This window comes from Genypterus blacodes, unplaced genomic scaffold (assembly GCF_046128005.1).
Source record: "Genypterus blacodes isolate CSIRO-AG114 ecotype Tasmania unplaced genomic scaffold, CSIRO-AGI_Gbla_v1 ptg000039l_1, whole genome shotgun sequence".
Classification (NCBI taxonomy): Eukaryota; Metazoa; Chordata; class Actinopteri; order Ophidiiformes; family Ophidiidae; genus Genypterus; species Genypterus blacodes.
Window position 1 is genome coordinate 8,665,028 of NW_027466852.1, and position 27,805 is coordinate 8,692,832.

Below are 27,805 nucleotides of genomic sequence, written 5' to 3' on the forward strand. Positions count from 1 at the left end.
ACATTGGGTATATCTGTGAATGTATTTGCCAACAATGTTACTGAAACTGAAGTTGTAAGTTGACTCCACTCCTGGTTTACAGTGTATGGTGTCATGATGAAATGATCTTGACGGTTGGGAAACCTTGCTAGACTTTCTTTGTCAGAATTGTCAGGTGGAGGGGCATTTCTTCTAAAACACCATTGAAAGTGAGTTCTGAGGGAAAAAGTCAGAAAGAGAGTTCAGAGGGAAAGACAAAAGCAGCATTAGACCTGATCAGCATGCAATGGTTAAAATTACACAGGTTAATAAAAAATCTCCTCAAAAATGAAATAGGTGATTTGCTCCAGCAGCTTTGAACACATCGAAGTCCAGACAAAGTTCACTAATGGCCTGATCACTTCAGATGCCTGTTGATGCTACATTTCTCCATTTATCCTCTTTCTGTGTTTGTGTGATCCATACTCTACACACACCCACAAGATTCTGGTCAATGTTATATCACTCCTTTCATCAAGGTAAGCACAAAGAGGGGAACTGCCGATATTTGGCATTGGTCTTCTCTGAAGTGACAGATTGTATACTTAGTACTGTGCATTTCGAATGCTCCCACCTCATATTGAAATGCATGCAACTTCACTCCTTTTGGTGAAATTATACTCTTATAGTCCCTCACATTGGCAATTTAGAAAACAAATGACACAAAACTAAGTGAACCTTCACCAGCTAGAACCTTGAAAGCGGTTGATGTTTGTTATTGTTTTTTGGTCACGAGGTCATTTGATTGAATACAACTTATGTCCACTTATGTCAGTGGGTGTGTTAGGAGTATGTGCTGATACTGATGGATACCTGCTTGTATCAGAGGACAACCCAGGCAACCAGGATGCTCTACAACTGTGGTGATGGAAGCCTCACAACTTGGTCATCCTTGTTTGGACGGGCTGTTGCCGGCAACAAGTGAAGACCTTTTTTTAGTTGACGCATTCTCTGTTGCATTGTGTGTTTGTGGCCCTGATAAACCCGTGGGGAAAGGATGTATGTAGAAACACATCAGCTCGGCAGGTCTACCCTTCAAATACTACATTTTGAACAATGCACTATTTGCACCTAGAAACAAAATCTAGGACCCTGGGACCACAGAGATAATTTCAAATCACAGTACACATTTTATTGTCATGGAACAGTTTATTTTAGAGGGACGATTAAAAAATAAGGAGATGTATTCTCTCAGTTTTAAGCATGTTCGTCTGAGGCATTTGTGACCTTGACCTTTAGCCTCTGTTCACATCTTCATCACATTACAGAACCTACAAACAGCAGTGATTCTCATTAGAATCATTATTCATGCAGAGGCTAATCAGAGTACAAAGTGCTTTCAGTGGACAGGAACTCTCAATGATGACTGGAGCCTTTTACATTGAATATTTAACTTTACAATTGCACAGCACCTCCAAAGTAATGGTCAAAAACAGTTTGAATTTGTCACCACATACAGTTTCATTTTCAAAAGGAGGAAGGTTTTTCTGCCAGTGACTGAGCATGCACATTATCTTCAACTGCAAAAAGGTACCTTGTACATCAAACCTACAAACCTCTGGGTATCACTAAACTTAGTCACAACTGAAGAAGTGAGGCCGTGGATGTAGCACACTTGAGCCCAATACCACATCAAATGGACTGGGTTTAGGAACATAATACTAAATTTGTTATACAGAAAAGATAAAGTGCTGTGTAACAGAAACAGAGCAAATTGTAACGAGTTGAGCTGGTTGTTTAGACATAAATATATATATATATATATTTACAAATATAATGAAAAAGATGGTGTGGCGTGACATGTTAAAATTTTAGCGGCACTACTCAACACACTCCATGAGTGATCTATTACATTTAAAAGTTGAAATTCTAAGCCAATCAGAGTTCAGGTCTGCATGGCTGATCTGCAGCTAGGACAAGCTCCAAAGCACCTACATAGGACATAAAGGAGCAGTATGGTTCAGGAAGGTAGAGCAGTTATCTAGTTGTTAAGCAAGACACTGAACCCCTGCCCTGATGTGCAGATTGGCACCTTACATGGTATGAACCTCCCATCAGAGTATGAATGACTAAATGCGAGGTCATTATAAAGCACTTTGGATAAAAGCACTATATAAGTATGGTCCACACATTGTGTCCCCAACTTCTTTCCAAGATCTTTGCTTTTATGGATTTTCTGGTCCAACTCTAGTAGCAGCAATAAAAAAAATACAGAATAAGGAGATGGAGGAAAAACCCATGTCGCTGTTTGCTATCATTCTTTTGTAATGTCAAAATGAATCTACCTAGCCTCTATATATTCTGATGTGAGCAGTTGTATCTGTCTGTGGCACGGATTGACCATCCCAAGCTTTAAACCAAATCAAGTCAACCTGCTTTAACCTTTAGACACAGATTTGTGGTGGGCAAAAAGGGGGCATAGACATTTGTGGGTGAGAATGTGTTGCGGTTGGGAAGATGATGGACTTGATGGATGGATTTAGACTTGGAGTGTTAGTTTGATGCTAGTGTCACAGCAAGACAAGACAATGACAAGTCTATAGATGCAGGATCATGTCTGGTGAAATAAGATACTGACATGTGGCAGGAGAGTCAACCCGATCAACGGTGTGCTGATGTCCAATGGATGAATGTCACAGAGGCTCAATGCAATAAAGGATGAGGAGACATAGAGATTTATCTTTTTTGTCTTCAGTAGTCTTGTAGATTCTGGTCTTGGTTCTGGTCGTAGTTCTTGGAGGCGGGCAGGAGGCGGGTGACGTGGCCGATGCCTTTAGTGACACCCTCCCTGAAGAGAAGCTTGGCACCCAGTCGGAGATACTCTGGGTGTTTGATGAACCTGAAGTGAACCACAGCTTGCTCCCCTGTACGCAGCTCCTCCTGCAGCCACACACAGGAGAGTTTAAGAGCCACAACACAAAAGGCCAGGCTGGCACAATGTTACAGTCATGTGCAGGTAGGAGATGATGCATTCCATTTGTTTTATAGAAGCTGCGCACTTAACACAGCCAAAGGCTAAACACATTTTCTGCTAGACTCATTTTCATCAATATATTGTGCACACACTTGGAATTAATCTTAATTTTTGTAATAATATATGACATTATTAAGCATTAAAAATTAATAAAAAATATAAAAATAAAATTAAGCAGTGATCCAGTATTATTGAAATGACGCAGACTGAACTGTAGAGACGAATTTCCTCAAAACAAAATTTACAGTAGATCAAAATAAAAATGTGTGTTAAACTATTTTACAGTGAATTCTTAAAAATACAAAAACACCCATCAAATTCTCATGGAGTCGAATTTGCTATCATTGCTTTTATTATTTTAACCACCTCATCATCTATCATGATCAAACAAACCTTTCCATGAAGGCACTCCACAGTGGCTGTCTGCCTGACATTGCCAACATGCACAGTAACCTGTGACCCCCGGCGGAAGGTTTTAGCATGGAAGAGGAGGACGATCGCAGCTTCAAACTGACAGCAGATCGTAGGATTCATTTTAGGACTGACCATCACCATGCCCTACAATAAAAAAAACATACACAGGGCTAAAAATGTAAAAGTTTCCTCAGTGTCCAACAACTGTTCCCAAGCCTACTTTCAACTTCCCCATATTTAACAGCCATAGTCCAAAAATAAAGTTATCAATCTATTTTGCCTTATGTGACAATATTTAAAAATAACTGGCATCTCTTCTTTTTTTCAGTTTCATTTATTGATTTTTTACAAATTACATTTTAACAAAACAAAGAACAATAACACTATTCCCACCCTACAACAAATGTCTCCTGCCCCATGCTGTCACTTAATAGTGGTAGACTTGATGGACCTCACAGAGGAATGTACGACATGGTATGCACGTATATCAAAGTGTACACAATGAAATACCATATCACAACAAGGCACTTAGTAATGCAAAGTCAAACTGAAAAATTACAAGGATTTCAATTATAATGAAATGCTTGTCTTGAATAATTCCAAACAGGGACAGGAAAACATACTCTCAGGAATAATTCCAAACAGGAATATAGGAAGGTATGGATCAATTTCAATTTAAGACTACAGGGAGAGCCTTGAAAATACTTCCAATATCCCTTCAAGTTGGAACACAGCTAAAACATGTGGATCAATGTTGAATCTGCATAGAGGAATGGTCCGCGTTTTCCAAAATTCTAGCCCAAATTCCCTCATCAATTGTTATGGGGAGTTCTTGTTTCAATGCAGTTCTAATTGTAAGACAAGGGAGGGCAGTCTAATGTTGAGATTAGCCCCAGTACTACTGTAGTCTTAGAAGACATAATGGCAGCAATTATTTTGTCAGAATGATATCGAGGAATAGCACTCTTAACGCACTGCTCAATAAATAAGGGGACACTTAATCATCACAGTATTACACCAAGTCAGTTAAACTTCAGGGAACACATTCTGTCTATATAAGAAGCACAATATTGCTTGTAAATCAATTTCACCTGCTTTGGTGCAAATGAAAGTGACAACAGGTGCAATGGAGAGGCAAAAGCAATACAACCCCCAAAAAGAGAAACAGGGACGATTGCTATCTCCTTGTCCTTATCGACTGAATCTTCCCTAATTTTGTGTTCTGCTAGTGTCACTAATGGTAGCATGAGGCGGTACCTGCAGCCCAGTCAGGTTGCACAGGTACTGCCTGTGCACAGGTAGAACGGCCGTTACACAAGGAGAGCTGTACAGGGCCGTAAAATGGCATCAACCAAGCAGCAGGACTGGTATCTCGATTGGCAGTCGCTAGAGAACACCAGAATTTGCAGGTCTGCCATTCTTTTCACAAATAAGAGCAGGTTCAAACTAAGCACATGTGACAGACGTGAAGAAAGAAGTTTGAACCCACACTGCAATCTAAGCCACATGATTTTCCTCTGCCCCAGGTTTTACAGTCAGTGGTATGGTTACTTTAACATAATGTCTGCCATATTGGGAATAGTTTCAACCTTCCCCTCAATATTGCCATCTTCAGGACTCACTAAACTAAACACTACACTAAATAAACAATGAGTTTGACATCTCTACTTGTCAGATGACCTCTGCTCTTGCAGGGGAAATCCCCCACCCCTCTCTCTGTCTCACAATGGCTGAAGGACACTATGTTTTTGCTTCATCTCGAGAAAATCAAATACACAATGAGGGGGACAGTTATAGGTTCTAACACTTACTTCACAGATCTACAGGCTATGCCAGACTAATGACTGGATACCTGAACACTAAATAATAGAGCTCTTTTTATGGGTTTCTTTATTGCAGGTGGGCCAGGAAGAGCTGTGTGAATGATGGGTTGTGTGGCTGCTGTAATGGGGGGTGTTTTTAGACATGTTACATGTGGTTACTGCACAGTGTAAATGTGGCCACAGTGACCCATCAACCATACTGCTAGCAAAGGTTATGGTTACTGGTTTCAATGTGAGATCTATCAGTGGACAGACCAGAACCACTCCAAAGAGCTTAGAAATCTCCATGGTTGAAATTGTAATAGTGCTGTACAGATAAACATTGCAGAAAAAATGTTGCATTCCAAAATGTAAACTCTGACCTTGCGTAGCAGTGAGCGGTCAAACTTTCCTAGTGCCAATGTTGCTGCCTGGCCAGCCCTTAGGACCCTGCAGGCTGATCGGTTCCTCTGGATGCTCCCCACCTTGAGGCGTAGGAAACACCCCTCGTCGGTCGGACCCACAACCAGCCTCTCACCCTCTCGGCATACCCCACTGACCCAGGAAACACAAAATAGCATCAATATACCGACAGGATAATCAAAAACAAGTTAATGCCCTAATGACAACTAAAACCTGGAGAGTTTCTTTTCCTAGATCAGTTTGTTCTGGCATCTGTGAACATCGCAAGTGCACTCAGGTCAAGACCAAATCCACCAGTCTGCGACTGCTACGATCGGGGGGGTTTCAGCGTGTTTGCAATCGCTCAGTGGAGCGGTTTCTTCGGAGTGAGAATGCAACCATTTCAATAAAACAATACAACTCACTTGCTACACAGTAAATGCTAATAATTGTTCTGCTAACCGTTTTCTCCTACAGAGGTGTTTTGAGGCAATGCTTCTTCATCAAGATATTGTTTTCCAAACGCAGTTGACACAAGGATCATTGGTAAATCAAGCAAAGCAGTTATGCTCACACACTGTCAATGCCCTATTTTTTGTGATTTTGTCCAGGTAAGGTGTACATGGATGATGCTGACTAACAACAAAACAGTTTTCAAGCATGTGGCAAGTTTTAGGCTGCTGATAAATGTTACTCTGTGAACACAGATCTGACCAAAGATTGTATGAAATTATTATTCCTTGAATGAGAAAAAAGCTAGTGAACTACTACTACTACTACTACTACTCATGACCCATCATAAAACCTGGATTTCCGACAATTTTCTCCATGACGTAAACAGAGGATCAGGGGACTGTGCTACGAAGCGAGATTAGGGGTTAACTTCAGCAGAGGTATTGCGTGGGGGGGGGCACGACGAGAGAGAAATGCTGTTACACAGTAAAAGTTATACAGTATTACACTGTTAGACTTTTAATAATTCCACAGTAAAGAGGATTTGTCACTTTATTATATATTTTGTTTTGTTGATTAATAAGTTGCAGTTTTATGAATTGAAATGTTTAAAATAAATGCCAGTGGAGTTTGGAAGCTAAAGATGTGTGTGTGTGTGTGTGTGTGTGTGTACACGCACGATGGGGGGCACAAAGATTTTCTTATCTACAAAAGGGGGGCCCTGCAGAAAAAGTTTGGAAACCGCTGAGTAACAGATAACAGGAGGGGACCTGGCCAACTAGTTGAGTCTGTTTTTCAATAGACTTGATGAGAGTGCTCCTGTCCATCCCTCCCCCAGGTCCTCAACCATCACCTCCCCTTCCCCACCATGGTACACCAGGTACACCATAACTGCTCTCACTTCCCCACCACCCTCCCCCCACCAACACCACACAGATTCTCTCCACCCCATGCCAGCTCTCCACAAGAATTCTGCCCCCACCAGACACTGCACACTGACCTTCACAGCAGAGCAGGTCAAGAAAGAACTGAGCTGAGTGGAGTCTTGCAGTACATCTTCAACCTGAGCTGAAGAAGGACCCGGAGAATGTCCCTGTGCTGTGGGAGACATCCTGCTTGGTTCCAGTACAGAAGAAGGCATGCCTGTCTCACCGGTTGGCCACGGTTTGTCAGACTGCAGGGCTGCGTGTCTGACACTGTAGTTAGCAACACCGGGGCCCCACAGGGGTATGGTCCTATCCCTATTTCTGTTCACCCTGTACACCTCAGTCTTCCAATTCAGCTTGGAGTCCTGCCACCTGCAGAAGTTTTCAGACGACTCTGCAATTGTAGGCTGCATCAGTGAGGGGACGGATGCGAAGTACAGACTTCGCAGACTCCTTCATCGAGTGGTGTGAGCTAAACACCAACAAGATGAATCTCAGCAGGAGGCAGTCACAGCCCACATCTGTTTCCATCAAGAGGGTGATGGGGACACAGTACCGGTATACAAATACCTATCTAGGCAAGAGCCGACTATACTTCCTGCACAGGCGCCAATCCTTCACTGTCTGCAACATCATGCTGAGAATGTTCTGTGTACCAGTCTGTGGTAGCCAGTGCCATCTTCTTTTCTGTTGTGTGCTGGGGCAGCGGGGTGAGGTCATATATACCATACGTGTCATAGTTGTAAGTATTCATATTATATGTCCATATACAGCTTTGCACATTCTGTACGTTTGTACTTTTATCGGATGCATATCCTTCCGGTATTTTTCCCTTATTGTATTTTTGCCCTTATTGTATTGTTTTGTACAAGATGTGGATTTCTCTATTTCAAACTTGTACTGCAACTGTTTCACAAGAATTTCCCGTAGGACAAATAAAGTACTATCTTATCTTATCTTAGAAAGGGATAATGCATGTGGTCCAATGATGTTTTCAGATCACACCCCACACTCGGGTCACATGGAGGGATGGGGAACAGACAAATGTTTAAAGAATGTTGCCTCAGTCCCCTGACCTCTAGGGGAGGGGACAAAGGAGAAAGTTGTGGATGCAGCCACACATCTCATTCTGTAGTCAGTGGGTGTTCCAAAGAACTGCTGTGGCAGTCTTTCATTGGTTTCTCTTTCTCCCTGGCTCTTTCCTTCTCTTGCTTCTCTCTTGTTCTCCTTTCTGCTTTGATTTATTTAGTTCATCATTTGCATTCTTTTGGGTTTTGCTTTACATTTTCTCACCTGTTGCAACTGTTACTGAAACTGCAATGTTAACTATCAGCTCCTGTTAATAGATTATTCACAATCCATGTAACTTCTATTGTGCCATGCCTGTCTGCATAGCTAAATCACCATCACTAAATCACAGTGCCATTCTTATTAATGAATGGACACAGTATATGTGTTACAGATCAAAGTTAACTATCTCTGTTCATATTAGGTTGTGAGGTTGGTGGACATTGGTGGAGTAAATTAGAGCATCCAGGGGAACCCCATGCAGACACAGAGAGAACATGAGTTACACTCAGAAAGGACCAGTGCTGGCATAGGATTTGAACCCAGAACCTTCCTGCTCTGAGGCCCCTGTTCCACTGTGTTGCCAAACTTACCACAGTATATAATCATGTAAATACATTATGTGTATGAAACCTGTGCTGGTAACACTGAACTCACCTGTACAGTGTTCCTCCAACCACAGTCCCAACATCAGGAACTGAGTAGATCTCATCCACCTACATTCATACACACATACAGACAGATTCCTGAGGCATTATGGGGGCTTGAATGTGTGTCACTAAACTGCACAATCATTTTTGAATGACATGCCATTACACGCACGTTTGACAATAAAATGGTTAGCAAACAACCCTTTGTTTACGCCAGAGGGTATTGTGAAGGGATCTGATCGCATAAGTAATGCTTTCTCTCCATCTGTGTCAGGAGGGTGGGAGCGCTACTATAGGTCAGTGGATAAATTAACTATGTCTGATGCAGGGAGAAGACTACCTCAAAAAATTACAAACAATTACATTTTCTTTTAAAATATCTGCGTGACTTTCATCTCATCTGCAAGTAATTTCAATTAATCTTAAAAACACAACTGTATTTTTAAATCAGATTTTGAAAAAGCCCACAGACTAATGGGGCAATTTAATTTCAGAAATGTGTTGTTAAAATTCATATATGGTATGGGGTTTTTTCTCTTGTTTTGTTTTTGTTTCCCCCCTGTGTTACTAAGATACTAAGATACTTTATTCATTGTCATTTGTGTTTCCCCAGTTCTTCTTTTGCCACAGCTTATGATGCGTTTTGCAACAGCTGGTACAGTGGAATGATGTCACCATGTAAAACCTGAGATAATCATACTAGCAACAGTGATGGCATTTGGTCTGCAAGGTTATGTTATCTTGTAATTTCAACCACAGATGGCTGTGGTTGGTTTGTTGACCCTTTGCTTTAACACACATATACATAACACATTCTTGCTCTCTTCACTGTTTTTTTTCTATTATTTTTCTTTTGTCTCCTGTTCCCTTTTCTTCCCTTCTGTGTGCATACAATGATCTTAAAAAATCACCCCATATTGGAATGTTCATTGTTATGCCAGGTGCTTTCATCAATGAAAAAACATTTTTATGTAAGTGGTACCTTTTTTGGTGATATTTGCCATTTACCTAGCAGACCCATGGGCCTTTGGATCCTGTCATAACTAGCAAAGTATGTTCAATACTATTTCTTCAACAGAGCAAATACAGTAGAATAAAAGGAAAACATAGCTTAATATCCCAAATAGAACTGTGTTATGCTATAATGATGGTATTGTAGGTCCTTGTAAAATCTTTTTTCTTTAAGTATGACTCTTCCTTACAACTCCCTACATTATGTCTCTCGACCATGTTCCCCTCAGCTCGCACATTTTGGAGAGGATCTGAAGACACTGATGGACAGGCAGTGAATGACGCCAGATTTAATAGTGATTCTTCGCTCTAGTCATTCCACAGCACCAACATTTCAAACATCCACACCTACGCTGTAATTTTACATGTATTTATGTCAGAATGTCTGCAGTTTAACACAGCACTGGTTTCTCTCTATAGACCAATTTTAGGTTCAACTGTGTGATTCCCGTTGTCACATAATTTCAATACAATGGAATGGATTCAATTAAGTGAGAGGAGCAGCTATTTTTATTAATAAAATGTGGGATTTGAACTTTCCACCTTGTTTGAAGAACCAAATGGTCCTTTTGTTATTATATCCGTCAGGTTAAGTATGTTTCATGATAGATTTTCCTTGATTTTTCCCCCCTGATTATAAGACTTAGATCAGTTTATAATGATTGGCAGGGATTTTAATGCAGTCCTAAATCCTAGCCTGGATAGATCAATATCAAGATCAAGCTCAAATTCTGCAATTGCCTTAGCCAGTCATAAGATAACATAAAATAAGATAATCCTTTATTAGTCACCTGGCGGGGAAATTTGCAGTGTTAGAGCAGCAGAAGATAAAGTCATAGTTAAGGATAGTACACCGCAAACAAGTATGCAGCAAGAAAGAGCGTAAAACAAACAAGCAATAGTAATAACAGCAGAGAAGGTAGAAAAATATATGCATTATTGCACAAGGTACAAAGATTAATTCATTATGAGTAATTGAGTGAGCTTGGCGTTTCAGATACCTGGAGATTTAGGTTTTTCCATCCTTTGGGAGTTTTTCCGTGTTTTCTTTGAGTCGGTAACTATGTGCTGTTGTGGGCCTATGCCTGCCTCAAAGCCCTTTGAGAGATTGTATGTGATACCAGGCTATTCAAATACATTTGATTTGATTTGATCAAGCCACTATTTCACTTTTGTTTAAAAAAAGATACATCATTTCTATTTTGACTATAAAATCTTAATAAAATAGTTTTTGTAAAACATCAACAAAAGTGAGTGAATCTGCTGGGAATATATACTGAGGATGCAACAAGCAAACAGAAAGAGGAATCCAAAAACTGGCTGGAAACAGAAGGAAGAAAATTAACAGAAGCACAAAATATACAAGATACTACAAAATAGTAATTCAGGGGGAACCATTGCTCTCTCTTTCACTGGCTTAATCTCAGAAACAAATTCTGAGGAAGGCAAAGGTGAACTGTAGCAGGAATGATAACCTTGATGATGGGAGAAATCTACGAGCCAGCTTGTTGGACTCTACTCAGAGTGGCAGGTCATGATTGAAGAGCCAAACCCGTTGAAACCCGGTAGAGAGGTGCAAGAGTCCGGTGCTCATTTGTTTGTTTCTGATAGTGCTCTGAGGACCACAACAGAGCAGCATGAGCCCTTCTCCATGTAAGGCGATAACGCTGGAGAAGGGCCAGAGCAGAAGGTACCGAAACATATCCTTCCAAATCCGGAAGGGGGTAGAAAATCCTAAACACACTGAGACCAGTGTGGCCCTCTTCGGGACAGACCAGTAGCCGAGACATGCAGAATTGTGAGCATATTCAATCCACAGCAGCTGCTGATCCCACGAGGATGGATTATGGAAAAGCATACAACTTAGTGGATCCCAATCAGAAACCTGTCCTGGGGTAGACCATGTAGCGGGAAAACACTAAATAACAGAGCCTCTGCTGTCTCCTTAGAGCGGGGGTGTCAAACTCAGGCCCGCGGGCCAAATCTGGTCCGCAGTGTAATTATATTTGGCCCGCGAGATAATGTCAAATGTCTGCTAGAGCTGGTCCGCCGGTATATAGCGCATGCACCGCTAATACTACACATCCCAGAATGCTCTGCTCTGCGTTCTCTGTGCTGAACCTGCAGCTTCAGGGGCGGGACCGCGTCATCACAGGCATGTACGCTGCGGTGAGGACTCTTCAAACTAAATTGTGCCTGTGGGAGACTCGGATGCTGCAAGGAAATTCGGGGCATTTTCCGTGCCACCAGACCATGAAAGGGCAGATCTGTGTGTTGCCAAGTGCACAGTTTGCTGAAAAACTCTACGTACTCAGCGCCGAGTTTACGCGGCGATTTGCCGATTTTGAAGCCCAGAAATGTACGTTTGGAGTGCTTAGTAGTCCGTTTGCATTTGATGTGGAACACGCATCAACCGACCTCCAAATGGAGCTGATTGAACTCCAGTGAACTCTATGTTCAGCAGCACATATCTATGTGCGTCAGAGTAAATCAGAGTTTAGCAAACTGAGCCTTTCCTTCTGCACCTTTGTCTTGCCTGACCTAGAATAGTTGAAATGTTGGATTTTCATTGAGGGAAATTATTATTTTATTTGGGTTGTTCTGTTGTTCTGTGAAGAAAAGGTCTCCGTTGAAAATGAACTTGAAAGGTTACAGATAGAGAGAGGCATAATAATTATTTTCTTTTATTTATTTAGATAAAAATAAGAAACGAATGCCACTGATGTATCTCTTATTTGAAAATCTATTTCTCATTTACAATATTAAACTGTGCTTGTTCCAGACTTAATGTTTAAGCTAAACTTAAGTATGTTTCCATATGAAAAAGTTAATCATTATATATCTGGAGATAAGAGAAAACAATTTCAGTCCATTTTTCAAGAGATATGGAGTCTGGCCCGCGACTGAGTCCCAGTTTTTTATTTTGGCCCACTGAGTATTTGAGTTTGACACCCCTGCCTTAGAGGATGGCAATTTGGGTAGAGAAATATAAATAAAAAATAAAGTGAGCGATCTTGGAAAAAAACGATCAACCACAGACAGAATAACAGTATTTCCTTCAGAAACAGGAAGATCAGTAACAAAGTCCACAGAGAGGGCGGAGCAGATTCTTGTTCTGGAAACAAACTGGACAAGCAGCGATAAACTCATCCACTTCCTTCTTCATAACTGGCCTCCGGAAACATTCGGTGTCTGCCTGGATGACAGGCATTGGATGGTCAGTTAAGATGTGAGTCCTTATTCAATAACTCTGGACCGGAGCAGAGCTTGGAGAGGCAGCAGTGAGGCAGTTGGAATTACTGCATCCCAAAATACACGCAGTGGACCAGTTTCTCCAATCTCTAGACTCTTTAACCAGGAATTCCCCAGAATAAGCGTAACTTGTGGTGAATGGATGAGAAAGCATGAGAGCTGGTCAGAATGATTACCTGACAGCAGGAGACCCACGGGCTTGGTGCCGTGAGTAATTCGACACAAAATCCGGCCACCCAAAGCATTAGCCACGAGAGGATGAGGAAGAGGCCCAGTCTCTATCATGAGTTGTTTAGCCAAGTCAAAATCCATAAAACTCTCATCTGCCTCTGAATCAATGAAGTCAAATGGACACACTTGCGCCGAACAGCTGGGCAGAAGTTAGAGAGCAGGGAGCAGGAGGATTGGAAACCACCTGGCTCAACAGTAACCTCTCTATTGGTGAACCTTGTCTTTTAATGGACAGTGAGCAAGAGAATGTCCAAGGTGACCACATTAGATGCACCTCTTTTTTGCAACACAGTGCTGTGGTTCCTCTGAGCACGGCCCAACTGCATAGGCTCCAGCAACCTAACCCTAACCCAAAGTGGGGAATTCTTTATAATACATATCTCCGATTGTCTTTCCTGCTCTGCAGTTCTGCAGTGGTAACAGCCACAACTTTTGAGTGTTCAGAAGGTTATGTGGACGGACAGAACTCAAACAGGAGCCAACAGTTCAAGGGGAAAGGAAAGGCAAGTAGCAGTATCGCTGTCATACTAAGCATCCTAAATTCCCGAAGGCTCCAGAATGAGGAGGTGAAAAAAAAGGGAGTTAAACTGCTGGGAATTTATACTGAAAGAGTCAGAAACAGAAACAGAGTACTGTGTATGTCTGATCCTGTTTCTTCACTCCCAGTTGTATTAAATATTCTAGATCAGTTTGAGAAATTCTCTGGATATAAATTAAACATACAAAAAACTGATCCATTTTCCATTAAAGACAAATGGATCACTTATTATTTTATCTATTTAACGTAGTTCAAGATGGTTTCAGAGGATCTTATCCCAAATTATTTGCTGATTTACATTTACATTAACAAATCTTACTGTGTACCGTGAGCATATTTGTACCTAACTAAACTTAGATGCTAGGGCAGGGGTGTCCAAACTCCGGCCCGCGGGCCAAATGCCGTCCATGGTACATTTTTAATTAGCAAAAGCAAATTAAAAATATAATGGAATGTGGCCCGCACATGAAACTTGCGCTTGACTGTATTGTACTTCTTAGTTTTACCACTACTTAGAGTAGTTTCTACACAAAACAAGGGCAATCAGAGAAAATCTTTTTCTGGCCAAAACTGGCAGAACCAATTAAACGCAAAATAGCAAGTGAGTGCAGAAAATCTAATAGGGAAATGAACATTTCTTCATAGAGTCAATGCCATCATCTCAGATGCCAGATCACAGACACCACACAGTGTGAGTGAGCTGAGAGTGGAGGTGAGGCTGTTCAAATGCACTGTATGATCCTACAAGAAGCCCTCTTAGCCCTCTTAGCCATATGATGAACACTTTTGTGAAAACTGTCAACATAATTCCAGCATGAGGGCTCTATGCTGAATATGGGGAGCTACGCTACCATTCTGATGTGCTGCAGCGGTTTTATTCCCCGAGATTGGTAATCGACCGTTTTTTGAACAAGAAGGACCGACCGACCTTTTTTAGTTGATCTTCCTGATCATCTTAACACACTGAACAAGAGCCCACAAGGCAAAGACCAGCTTGGACCACAACTTTATGTGCACATGAAAGCATTCTGTGTGAAGCTCCGTCTCTTTGAAACACATATACGCAACTTCAATTTGCTTTTCCAAAGGCCAAGCTTTCTGCTAAAACGGGGAAATATGCGTCTGTGATCACATCTCTCATGACAGAATTCAGTCAGCGATTCCAAGATTTTTGAGAAAGAAATCACGCTGTTCTCAACTCCTTTCCCGATGGATCCAGAAGAAGTGGAAGCGAGTCTGCAATTACAACTTATAGAAATGCAGAGTGACAATTCTCTCCCTTCCCGACTTCTACCAAGCTTGGAAAATGACAAGTTTCCTCTGTTGAGGCGTCACGCAAAAAGAATAATGAGATGTTCGGCTAAACATACATATGTGAGCAAACATTTTCTCTGTAAAAAGTAGATTGACAACCGAAAGGACCGACAGCCATCTTTGTGACGTCATTCGCACCCCAACCACCAAACCTACTCCTGACCTGCCAGCCATCCTTCAGTCCAAAGCGCAGCATCACTGCTCCCACTGAGTGGGATGCTTGAAATATTCCCATCTCCTTTCCCCCTTATGTTTCCCCCTTTATAGAGGGCTGTGAAGGGGGATCACCATCTTGACTAAGAAACTTAGAATATATGTTATGAAAATGTGCTGCCAACCAATTTCGTGACAAATTAAATAACAATGCATTAATGGAAAGCTGTGTTGTAGGCTGTTTTTTCCTTAAGCATATTCAATTCTATTGAATTATTATTATTCTATTCATAATTTACCTACATTTGCATGATTTTGCTAACTTAATTACACTAGAAATATACTCCGCTTCTAGCGAGTGGCCCAGTCCTTCATATATTTTTCTGTATGTGGCCCTCGGTGAACAAAGTTTGGAAACCCTTGTGCTAGGGGCTTTTCTACCTGTCCCATAGATCGTGTTATGTCTTTCTTTGCAGGTTCATTTTACAGACTCTGTGATTACTGCAGACCTGATAAGTGAAAGCCAAATATCACCAAAAACACTCGACTAACAAAATAAACCAGTGGTTCCCAAAGTGGGGGGCGCGCCACCTAGGGGGGGCGCAGAGCTATTGCAGGGGGGGGATCGGAAGAGGAGCGATATGAATAAGTACCGCCTCAGGTAAATGAACGGGGCGATACTTCTACGTCTTGCTGCAAGAGAATGAGCATCCAGCTAACATTATTGCTCCATGTATTTGTATCCTCTTTTATCAGGTTTGTCTTTTTGTTTTTACCGCAACTCTTCGGCCTGGTTGTTGTTTTATATCGTCCCGTATTGTGCTCGAAAACAATAATAAACGGAATAATGAAACAGTAATGAAAAAAATAGCCCTGCCCAGCCTATATTGTTTTATCATCTTCCTGTCATACATTAGTAATTCAAAAATGAACTAACAATTGCATCAAATTGTACCTGGAACTCAGTGAGCTGTTGCATCAGCTCCTCCTGCTCCTTGCTGTTGCTGAGGGGAGGCAGAATGTTGAGGAAGACCTTCAGTAGATCCAGACTTTCTCCAGACACACTAGACACAGTGAAAATTGGCGTGATGCTGCACACAGGGATTAAAAGTACAGAGTTAAGCTTTATTCAAACCTGTGGTTTTGTTTGCTTTGTTACGATTCAGGGTATAGTGTAACTTGTAATTGTAATTGTTGATTGTGTTTTGGTTCAGACAATAACAGTTACCATCAGTCCAAAGCTTGTGCAAAACTTGTAATCAAACACCATGCAGTTTTGTGATTGGTCAGAATTGACCAGGACGTTAACCCCTTATCTTGAAAAGGTTCTGGACAAAGTCATAGACAAATTTAAAATGGAGCATCAGTAGCATCCTTGCTGTTGTCACATTGATTTACCAATGTTGTGTTTATCGACAACACATACAAATTTGAGTGCCCGTCCATTTTACGTTTAGATGACAATACACTGATGCATCAAATCAGAAGACAGACAGTCTCAAGACACCTCCATAGGAAACGACACACTCTAATTGACACATACATACACCCGACAATTTCTCTTCTGAATATATATAATTTATATACACTTGTATAATTGTGTATATTTTTCGGCCAGCTATGCACCACAACAACACTAGGTTAAATAATTTGTATATAATCTGATTACCTACTTGGCAATAAAGTTCATTCTGATTCTGAAGATGCCATACACATAAATACACAAAAATACATACATACATTCATACACAAAAATAGCAGAATGAATGATGGAGGGTGTTATTCCATAGCTTTTTTTGTCGAGATGACTGAACTGTTTAACAGCAGCTGTTTGGAACCAAAAAAGTCATACTAGTAATTGTAGCAGCACTGACATTGAAAATGAGTCAGCATTATTCTGATCTTTTTTATCTTAAATACCTGGCAGACTGTGCAAACTGCTGAGCGGCTGTGACTGCGTCGTCCGGGTTGGAGATCACCATAGGCACTTTGTTGCATCCTGGCTGCTTCAAGACACGCTCCAGCTGCCGGACAGTTCGCTCCACAGTCCCACGGGAACACAGGTCCACCTTAGTGACCACAATGAAGATGGGTACCTTTAGTGCCACGGCCAGGCCCAGGTGCTCCCGTGTAGTACCAGCTGGATGAGTGGAGAGGAGGCATGTGATCACACTTAGAGATTGTTTTTATGAACAGGAACACCATATATGTAGCTCTATTGTCCTTTAGTAAATATGGATAGATGCAGATTGACTAATTTGTGCCTAAATAAGCAGAGTTCACAAAAAAATGTTTTATGTGTGAATGTGTAAACCCTTTACGTGTGATTAAAGAAATGTGCAGACAACTAATTTGCAGACAACTGTTGTTGTGCAAAGTTTAAGATGTGTGTTCCAGACAAAATGTCACATAGATGAAGTTCTGGTAATGTAACATGAGCAGATACACTGGTACATATCAAAAACCCAAAATGTTTTATAATGGCAAACGCAGAAGCTGAAATATATTTTGAAATGTGTGACCTGTATGAAAAAAAAAACTCACCTATGCCTGTGTTGGCACTCACCACCAGCATGGCAAAGTCAGGGCAGTAGCTGGTGAGGCCAAAGATGGTTGTCTTCAGGTACTTGTGGTGGCCAGCCAGGTCAATGAAGGTAATCATCTTTGAAGAGCTCTCGCATATCTCTTCAGCTGTCCGTGATTCACTGTAGTTTATAATCTGCAAGACCAAGAACGAAGCTCAACCAAGTTTACAGTTTACAATTTTAAAAAAGCCCTGCTAGCAGCCCCTAGGACAGGGGTGGGGAACCTCCGGATTGGCCTGCCGGCGATTCGGCCCGTCCGATCTGGTGATCCGGCCCGCCCTGCCTGCAATTTGGCCCGCGAGACAGACTGGCAGATCGCTGCGCAAATTTCGAAGCGCGCACCCCCGCCCCCTCCCACCCTGGCAACAAAAGTGTTGTGTTCAATCGCCAGTATTTTCACTCACAACATTTGCAGCAGTTTGCTTGTAATTATGAGTTGGTACATTGTTTATAGTGTTGCCTCTTACAGTAAAATTGCTCTGAAACCATAGTAAGGAGCTACTGGGTGAACAAGTTGTAGACAGAGGACCAGATATTACACAACTTTACACTAGAAGTTCAAGACAAGAGATTGGATTGGATTGTTTACACTAGTGTTAATATGAAACAAACATTGGTGGCTACTTCTGGTTAGGTACAGCTCTCTCTTAAATCCCTTTCCCACAGCTTTCTTTATGTAATTTGCAAGACAGTGCACAGTGTACAGTCTCCTCTCTCCACTTATAAGCAGGTATTTCACAGTTTAGGATTATCTAAAGTCTCCCATCTATCATAATTACAAAAAGTCTTGAGGCGTTGTCAATCTGTCTGAAGAATTTCCTGAGTAAAGAAAGTTGCCTATTACTCAAAATTGATTAATGATAATAAGAGTAACCCCAAATTCTTATTCAACACAGTGGCACAGCTTTCAGACAAACCTGTAGCCACAGTCAGCTCTGAGTTTGTACCAAACGACTTCATGGAGTTTTTTTTATGAATAAGAGTGACGATATAAAAGCATTAATTGACAATTCTACTCCCTCTATGACAGCACTTTCAGATGTTGCCACCATGATAGACCCTCTGTCCTGTACCTTAAGTCTCTGAGACAGTTTCATTGGCTACTTTTTCTAAATAAGTTACCTCCTTCAAGCCCACTACTGGGCCCACTACTGCTTGATCCTCTCCCTACCAAAATTGTAAAGGATCTGTGCCCGGTGCTCGGGGGCCTCTTTGCTTAATATTATAAATAAGTCACTCCCCACAGGGATTCTGCCTGCTGCTTTTTAAAACAGCTGTTATTAAATCTCTGTTAAAAAAGCCTACTCTGGACCCAGAAATTCTGAATGATTACAGACTGATTTCTAATCTTCCTTTCCTCTCTAAAATTCTGATTTTAAGGTCTTACTTCTTACCTGTAAGATATTACATGGCCTGGCCTGGTCGTGCAGCAACGTAAGTGGCAATAAGGTCAGAAAGATACACTGGATCTTTCTGACCTTATTGCCACTTACGTTGCTGCACGACCCTTAAGGTCTCAGCAGGCAGGCCTTAGTCAGCCCAAAGGTCAAGACAAAGACTTTTGGACCCGCTCCATTCCTGTGGAACACACTTCCTGCAATCATTAAAAAAGGCAGACTCCCTTGAAATCTTCAAATCCTGTCTAAAGTCGCACCTCATCTAACTTTACTTTGCCTTTTACTTGATAATTGCTAACTCACTAACCAATGAACAGGAAGCAGGTTTAATTCAGGGCTCAGATAGACTCTGTCCACTCTTGGTCAGTGATAGTGTTAGTGTAGTGATAGGATGGGTCACATCAGCTGATTTTCTCTGCCTAACCTTCTTTAATCCGCTCAAATTACATCCTGTGACTGGATTACCACTTCTCTGGTCTATGGGCTCCACACCCTTGAGTGTGGGGTCCACAGGTCAGCAATTTTCCAGCTCAGTGGCTCCTGAGCTGTCTCAACGGTAGATGGCTTCTCGCCCAGAGGGACGCTGGTGTGTGTCCATTTACAGGGCTCTGTGGCTCTGGTGTTTACAGCTCTTCATGTTTTATTGTAGCTTTGATTAATCCCACTGGAAGTTTCTATTGAACACCCAGCCTCACCCAGATTCCACCTCCGTTCCGCCTCTCCCGAGGCTCCTTCTCTTTTCCCTTATATATTACGTTTTGTTCCTTGTCTTCATAGAGCACAGAGAGCTTAGGGCAGGGTCAGGAATTTCCTGATGTTGTGGGCCTTGAGCCCTTTGAGACATGGGGGGGGGCGAAATTTGAGATCTTCCGGTCTGTCTCGCGGCCCGGATCGGCTCGCGGACTAATTAAGTGAAGTTGGATAATTTCCCACGGCACACCTGGCGATCTCTCACGGCACACCGGTTGAAAAACACTGGTGTAACTAACAAAGGCACCATATATAATGTGTCATTGTAGAGGTCTAAGTTTTAATTTACCTGGAACCCTAATTGTCTTTGATTGAATGATTTCTGCAATCAAAATTACTGATTTTTTTCTGCATCAATTTCCAGAATTAGAGTCTGCTCTGTAAAGAATGAGTTTCTTAACTTCCTCTCACACGATTTGGGTAAAATGGCAACATTATGTGGTATTATTTTTTTTTTTCTGAAAAGGTTTTTGTATAAAATCAAGAATCATGAAAAGCTGGAAGGACTGATGGAGCTCTTGTGTTGCTGATTCAACACGTAAATTGGTGGGGTGATTTATTTTTTACAATACTTTGACTTCTTCTGTCTTTACTTTTAAAAAGGTCTTAAAATATACTATTTTATTAACAACATTTCAAAAGTTTCCTGGACAGCTTTCCACCAGCACATGCTCAGCACATTTCCAAGGATAACAAACAAGTGTGGGTGGAGTTACATACTTATATAAGTACAGTACAGTTATGTATGATTACCTCTCCCTTGCTGTTGAAGCCCAGGATCTCAAAGCTGATGCTGGATGTCCGACCAGTCTGGATCTCATGCAGATGCCTGAAGAGGTTGAGCCGGGCTCGACCTCGGCCATTATCCAGCTCCCCCTGTGTCAGCACACCGAGCAGAGTTGATTTTCCAGAGTCCACATTACCCAACACTGCCACACGGAGGTCCAGGAACTGAAGAAAGACACAGCATTTCTAGGGTTACAACATTAAGCAAAAAAAAACAAACAATGTCAAGAAGGGCTTTACATTTCAATTATTCTTAGCCTTGCTACTTCCTCTATCAAGAATGAAGGACAAATCTCCTATGAACATTCTTTCAAATTCTGTCATATACTACCATGAGGTCATTCAGTACAACGCCCATCCTCTCCAAGCCTGTCTTGATTACAACTTTGGCTTCCTTGGATTCCCACAATTAGGTAGAAAGGGTTAGGGGACATTGTGAAAGTGATATGTGGACAGACAGAGTTAGCTTGACACACTGAAAATGTATACAGAAAAAAGTATGTTGAGTGTTGGATATCAACATTTTGTAAACGTTCACACAGAAGACGCTTATTCAGCTTTTCAGGTTTGAGCTTTCAGGTTTGAGTGGAGAATCAGCCATGTGGATAAATGTTACTGTAAAACACGAGTAGCTCTCAGATACTTATATTTTGTCAAATTAGCTCTCAGAGGAAAAAAGGTTGGAGACCCCTGCTTTAAATGCTCTATGTGAGTGCCTTGAGATAACATTTGTTGTGATTTGGCCTAAGTTAGAATTTAATTGAATTGAACATTGTTATGGAATAACTTCACTTCCGAACACGGTAAGCTCCCTAGAGGACAGACAGCATTAGCAGTTTAGCAGTTTCTCACCTGCTGGTCATCTGGAACTTTTCGGACAAGGACCTCTGCAATTTTTCGGCAGTTTCTGTCTGAGTCGTAGTCCACTTCTCTTTCACGGAGCAAAGTGATGTCAGCACCAACTCTGACAAAGACACAGTGAAACAAAATTGTATTGGACAAGTTAAAAGTGCTAAGTTCTTAGTGTTGACCTTATCCTGTATTTCCCAACAAATGTTATGACAATTATGTTTATTTTCTTTAAAGTCAGATAAATCATTCATACAATTATGTGACTGCTAACATTTATTGTTGATGCCCTAATCAATCTCACAATTCCATTCAGAACTTAGAGTAATTTTTACCTGAATTTGCAGCCATTTTTAGGCTACAGCAAGTCACAATCGATTACTAGGAAGGCAGAGCTCGGGGTTTTATTGATGGCAAGCATTGCTGCTGCCTTAGGTTCCATACACATTAAAACAGTTAAATGTTAACAAATTGAAATTGGGAATCATCAACTTTGACTGATATTGGTATCGACTAAAAATGTTCTAAAATGTTGGTATTGTGACTTCCCCACTAACACTAAAAGTATGAGAGGAGGGAGTTGTTCTTTTCTATCACCATAGTGAGCAAAGTAGATAGAATTTATTACTGGTACCACTAGTACAACACTAAGTCACCAAAAGTCAGACTTCTGTGTCATTACTGTATCTTGTTGATTGAATATCTGGGATACATACACATTAGAGCAGTGATATTCAACTAGTCTGGCTTCGGGACCCGTCATCACCCCAGAATGAAAAGCCATGACCTAAATTGAGGAAAATGTTCAACTTCTCAAAATATTGAATGAAAAGATAGTGCAGTTTGAGCCTGAGATAGTAGAATAGAACATTACAGGATGCCAACACGAAAACAAGATTAACGATAAACCAAAATGACCAGCAAGTGGTGATGCTAGAGAGGGAAATATTTGCTTTTACTCTCAATTAGCTGCATTTGAATTAAAACCAAAACTCTTCACTTCAGTAACTTCAGCCTTTTTAACAGACTCAACAGTGCTTTCATGCAAAAACATGAAATAAAAACGTCCTACTACTGAGAAGTATTTTCAAAAAAACTCAAATTAAGTAGCTTTAGCTGAGAATCCTCACTCACTGAATTTATGACAACCAACATTGCACTACGGAAAAATGTTTCTTCAGTAGCAGTTTTTATCCACAAACTCAAAATAAATTAAATAAAAAGTGCAATTCAAGGATACAAAAGGATTCAAGTATACTAAATTACCCTTTCTTTTGATTACCTTATCAGTAGGTAAATACTAAAAACATTGTTTTGAAGAAAACTAAGCAGCACTCACTTCAACCTTTGGTGTAACACTGACATCATAGACCTGAGTTTGGAGGAATTTATGGGAGAACTGGGCATGTTTTTTGCTCCTGACAAGAGTCTCAAAGTCTGGAGGTATAGTAGACAAGCAACTCTGCAAAATTAGTAAATTAGACATTCATTTGACGCTAATTGCGAACGCACAACAACACTCATCTGGCCGCAATTTGCACTGTGTGTTTCATGTATGTACATCTGGCTGTTTGTTAAAAAAAAAAAAAACTTCTGTTCTATATTACTATGTGATGGATATATGATCCACTGTCCACATCTCTCCGTCTCTGCCACCACTCCTTATCTCAGAAGTGGCAAATGCACATTTATGGAGAGCTGACTCGAGTCAGAAAGTGCCCCCATCCTCTGCTAGATATGTTGAAATCCCCTAAAAGTTAAACTTTTAGAAGGATTTCACTGTCTAGACAAAAGCACTGAACATGTCACCTACTTCTCTGCCATCCTTTTTAGGGTCTTGAGGGAAGCTTTCATGTCAGCCTCAGTCAGGCCAACAAGCAGACCGTTGTCTTCCACACCAATCTGGTAGACGGCCTCGCCACGGCCCTCCTGCAGACGCCACTTCAGCTGCGTGGCCAGATGCTCAAAGCGACACTGGGTGGGGTTTACCAGCTTTAACTACAATGACAAGCAAGAGGGAGACAGTGTGATAGATAAATATCCATGTTGGCAGCTATTAGCATGTGCAGTTAAGTTTAGTATGATAAAGTTAGCTATTATTATACACAAAGCAAAAAAAGCTGTGAGGTTGAGTAAAGCACAGTAACAGCTTTCAATAAACAGTGATGACTCGGGATACAAAGCCACTGTCTCTGATATCTGACAATTGATACGTTTAGCTGTACCTTGGTGAACACAAAAAGGTGAAATCACACCCCAGGGGACATGGAGAGTACCATAGAGAAGTGCACATGCAAAACAAAACAAACACATTCAATCTAAGGTCTCTATCACAGGTGATATTCTATCAACAAGATGCAGCAATGACACTGAAGACAACTTGTCATTTGCGAGTGAAGTCCGATCAAATCCAGCTTTATTTAAAGTGCATTAGACATGAATGGCTCAGTACTTTATATAGACTCATATAAATATATAAAAAATAGGACAATACACACACAAGCTCCTCTGACGTGAATTACGTATCTGCATGTGAACATTTCATCTCGTTCCTACAGGCTCGTCTTTGCAGACATGCCCCATTTTATTGCGCTCAGTTGAGCTTCCTTGGTAGTACGACCCATAGTCTTCTTGGTGATAGATTTGAGATATCATACAAAACACTGCAAAGAATTCCTGCAACTTCCAATTTCCTTTCAAGGACCCTCTTTTGACCCATTGTTCTCAACAAAATTCTTGTTTTTCTTACGTCATCAGCCCCTTAGTGCAAATGATGCAGTGCTTCCTGGATCCTGAAAAGCATTTGTTACTTCACATAAGCACAACTGAGACCTCTGGTGTCTGGCTGAAACAAATGCACATATCCATTCAGTCCAATCAGTCAGAGATCTGTGAGATCAAAGTCATCTATATTAAACCGACAGCTGCTCAGTGAATGTGGAAAACTTCCCATTGAGTAAATGTAGCAACTACAAACCATCTTGCCCAAGGAGAGAGGAAAAGCTGTCTGTGTTGGTTCCCTACTTCAGGTGTACACACACTAAGTCCATGAATACTAATGAAAGAAAGTGAAGAATTAGTGGCATTTAATACCTGCTAACATCACCGCAACAACTAGTGGCCATGCTCGGCTACATGCCCATATCACATAGAGGTCAAATACTCAATATTGCAGACGACTGGTTCCGTCACCTGTGAGGGACTAATGATGTGTAATATGCTCCAAGTTTGTTATTCACAGAGCAAAGGTTATCATTCAGAAACTCTACACAAACGATTATTGATGTAGAATTACATGCTGTCAAAAGACTGCTAGCATAATGCTAACACAAGTAGCTATACTAGGCTAAGCAGTCAGATGTGTGTACTTATATGATGTCATTGGTTATTCATTGTCACCAATTACCCCCAAGGACTTCATGCAGATACAAAGCTAGTGTTTCAGTCGATCATTGACACAGCATCTATACAAGACAGTTAAAAGAAAATGGACTAAAGAACACTGATTAAAGGTTTAAAGGTGAAAGCACTGCCAAGGTGACATGCACATGATCATAAGTCTGCAAAAAAACAATATATTGAAGCATTTAATAATAGTTAAGATGAAAATCTAAAGTTGGGCACTTGAATTAATCCTAAAAAGTTATTTAAAACAATGTGTATCTACACAGTCGCCCATAAAGTTGGAATAAAAATGTGTTTATTCCAACTTAATGGGCGACCCTGCATTTGGAAGGAATGTACTCAACAAACTAAACAGAAATGTGACATGACCTGAGTGTTTATTTGGTTATGTGAAAGTTAACATGTTGTGCTGATGCCAACACTACAAGAAATCTCATGTGTCAAAAATGAATGACAATTATCTGTTTTATTTCACATCACCAGAGTAAAAGAGATTCCCTAAGAACGTGTCATTAATACAGCACTGTATAGTGTTATATTGAGCTACATGAAGTCACATTGCTCTCTACTCAGGCAGACTGATGCTTCATCATCAAAACCTCATTATCATGCTGAAATGTCAGTCCCTATCATAGACTTCTGTTGGAGGAAAGGGAAAGACAGAGTTACCTTATACTCAATGTTTCCTTCTTCAGCCTGGATTCAGACAGAAATCAAGACAGACAGGGTTATTTAAGGACAAATCCATGACAACAAACACCCTACGAACAACACATATCAAAAAGACTCTTCCTTCAACTGGGATAGATGATAAAACCACACTGTCTCAATCTTTCCTTCAAATTTCAATGAATTGATTGAAACTTAGAGGTTCGGGTTTAGTCAAAGGGGCTTAAAAGTTTTTGCAAAAGGGTGATAAGGAAGCTGAAAGGTTTTGCATTTATGTTTATTTTACACATACAAATTGCAGATCTTTACTTAATGGTAGTCAAACATGTAGGCATTCCCACCATGCCAAACTGTATCTCCAAGCTTCTGGATCAGGCCCAGAGTGAGCTGGGGTATGAAAGGTGATTTATTTATATCCACTTTTGCTCACTAAGAAGTAAGGCTGTAATGTGTTGAGGTATCCAGAATCCATTTATCATGTAATCATGAAAAATAAAACATCCCTTATTAGATATGGGATCAATAGATCCATATTCATTTTGTTTATGTTGGGTCAGCTTTTGTTATTTCTTTAATATCTTTCTTTGTGTTGTACATACAGTATACCTTACTGTCCAATTTATCAGAACTAAAAACCCAGGTAGCCTAATAATATGTGCAACCAACTGTTAAATGGCATAACTGTAATCTTTACTGGTTTATGTCTCATTCAGCAGAAGTGATGTTGATTTAATTTGATATCAATCCGTTTTCCAGGTGTCAGAGACAGCACGCTCAGCAGTGCAGGCCACATCTCTCTGCCTGGCCCGAGCCTGGGGGTTCATGAAACATTCCCAGGACAGATGGGACAGATTCTGTTTCTCCTGTTGTCTACTCTACAGTTGGACACGCCAGGTGCACTTGCCTACACAGGCTCAGGAGGCTGAAGTGAGTAAAGGTTGGACATGAACTGGAGTGAGCTAGAGAGCACAATAACACAACCATTCCTCAAAATAATACAACTAAACAATACCTAACCGTTTTTCCAGTTGTCGCAGATATTTGACCATATATAGACCGCTATGCTAAACTGTCTTGCTGCCTTGTTTACTGGCTGACGGACGTTAGCATAGCACAGCCTTTAGAAAGTGAAGGAAGGTATCTACCTCCGGCGGTAAATATGGAGGCGGTGTTTTGTTGTTCCTGGTTGCCTTTTTATTACCCCTTCTCCTGCCTCTTTTTCCTCTTTTCGTCCGGGATTTTTTCGACATTTTCTTCCCGGAGCCGTGTCCGTGTCTGTGTCTGTTCTGTCCGGGCGACACTGCGCCACTTTCTGCCAAATCCACCATGGTCCGGCTCGGCTCGGCTCAGCTCAGAGCGGGCAGCAGCGGCGGAGAGCTCCGTGTCACCGGGACGGGATATAAGTCAGAGCACTTCAGTAAACAAACCGCACTGCTGCACATGTTATTACTACATCTCCCCTCAGTCACCACAGCACGGCCTGCAGCGAAGAGCCCAGCGGAGGAGCCTCTCTCCTCAGCACCACCGTCACTGGTGTCACAGTAGTGATGGGTCGATCACGAACGAGCCGGCTCTAAGAGTGGCCACATTGACATTAGTAAACAGCAGCGCACATTCATGTTTACTGAATACAGAGAGGCCAAACACGTGGCTCCGGCTCTCTCTGACGGAGAGTGGCCAGTGCCTCCCATCCCCTTCAACAAATTGTGAACCGAAAAAAACATCTGAGGAGCCACTTGGGAGCTGAAAGAGCCGGCTCTTTTTAGTGAGCCGAGCCAAAAGTACCGACTCTCTAAAAAAGAGCCTAAATGCCCATCACTGCAATCAGTTGTTGATGATGTTCAGCTGACTTCCTGCCGGATCTTTCAAAATAAAGTAGCAGAAATCCCAAAATCAAACATCAATAATAATAGCCAGAGTGGCAAGAACCCTGTGATTACAACTGTGCTAAAAACCTTAACTCCAATCTGAAAATCGGTTGGACAGTGAGTGAAAGTAGAACTAAAGAAATAAAGAAGAATGGACGAGTTGAAAAATAACTAAATGGCGAAAATGTAACATAAACATTAACATTACAACAATTTCCCTCAGGATAAATCAAGTTCTATACTATCATATCTTATAAGTTCAGATGAGGAAAGTTCAGGACGAATTGTAG

At 41.2% G+C, this 27,805-nt stretch overlaps 1 protein-coding gene across 1 annotated transcript; it reads right to left on the minus strand.

Annotated features, from left to right (window-relative positions):
• Positions 1 to 1,214: 1,214 nt before the first annotated feature.
• On the minus strand, positions 1,215 to 27,132 carry LOC142996878 (GTP-binding protein 2-like). The gene is made up of 12 exons (XM_076147996.1): positions 26,793 to 27,132; positions 25,648 to 25,674; positions 23,387 to 23,571; positions 21,577 to 21,688; positions 20,692 to 20,889; positions 17,751 to 17,925; positions 17,127 to 17,346; positions 16,162 to 16,297; positions 8,715 to 8,773; positions 5,592 to 5,763; positions 3,386 to 3,550; positions 1,215 to 2,898 (listed from the first exon to the last, which is right to left on the minus strand). The coding sequence occupies exons 1-12, from the start codon at positions 26,973 to 26,975 to the stop codon at positions 2,710 to 2,712; spliced, it is 1,821 nt and encodes a 606-aa protein (XP_076004111.1). The 5' UTR covers positions 26,976 to 27,132; the 3' UTR covers positions 1,215 to 2,709.
• Positions 27,133 to 27,805: the final 673 nt, after the last annotated feature.

What these genes read in the sequence shown, in the direction of transcription:
- LOC142996878 (XM_076147996.1), bottom strand. Translation starts at nt 26,975, where the DNA reads ATGGTGGATTTGGCAGAAAGTGGCGCAGTGTCGCCCGGACAGAACAGA. An exon ending in CTCCATATTTACCGCCGGAG is followed by an intron (nt 25,675 to 26,792) that starts GTAGATACCTTC and finishes GTCTGAATCCAG; the next exon opens with GCTGAAGAAGGAAACATTGA. An exon ending in GCTTCAACAGCAAGGGAGAG is followed by an intron (nt 17,926 to 20,691) that starts GTAATCATACAT and finishes TTGGTCTTGCAG; the next exon opens with ATTATAAACTACAGTGAATC.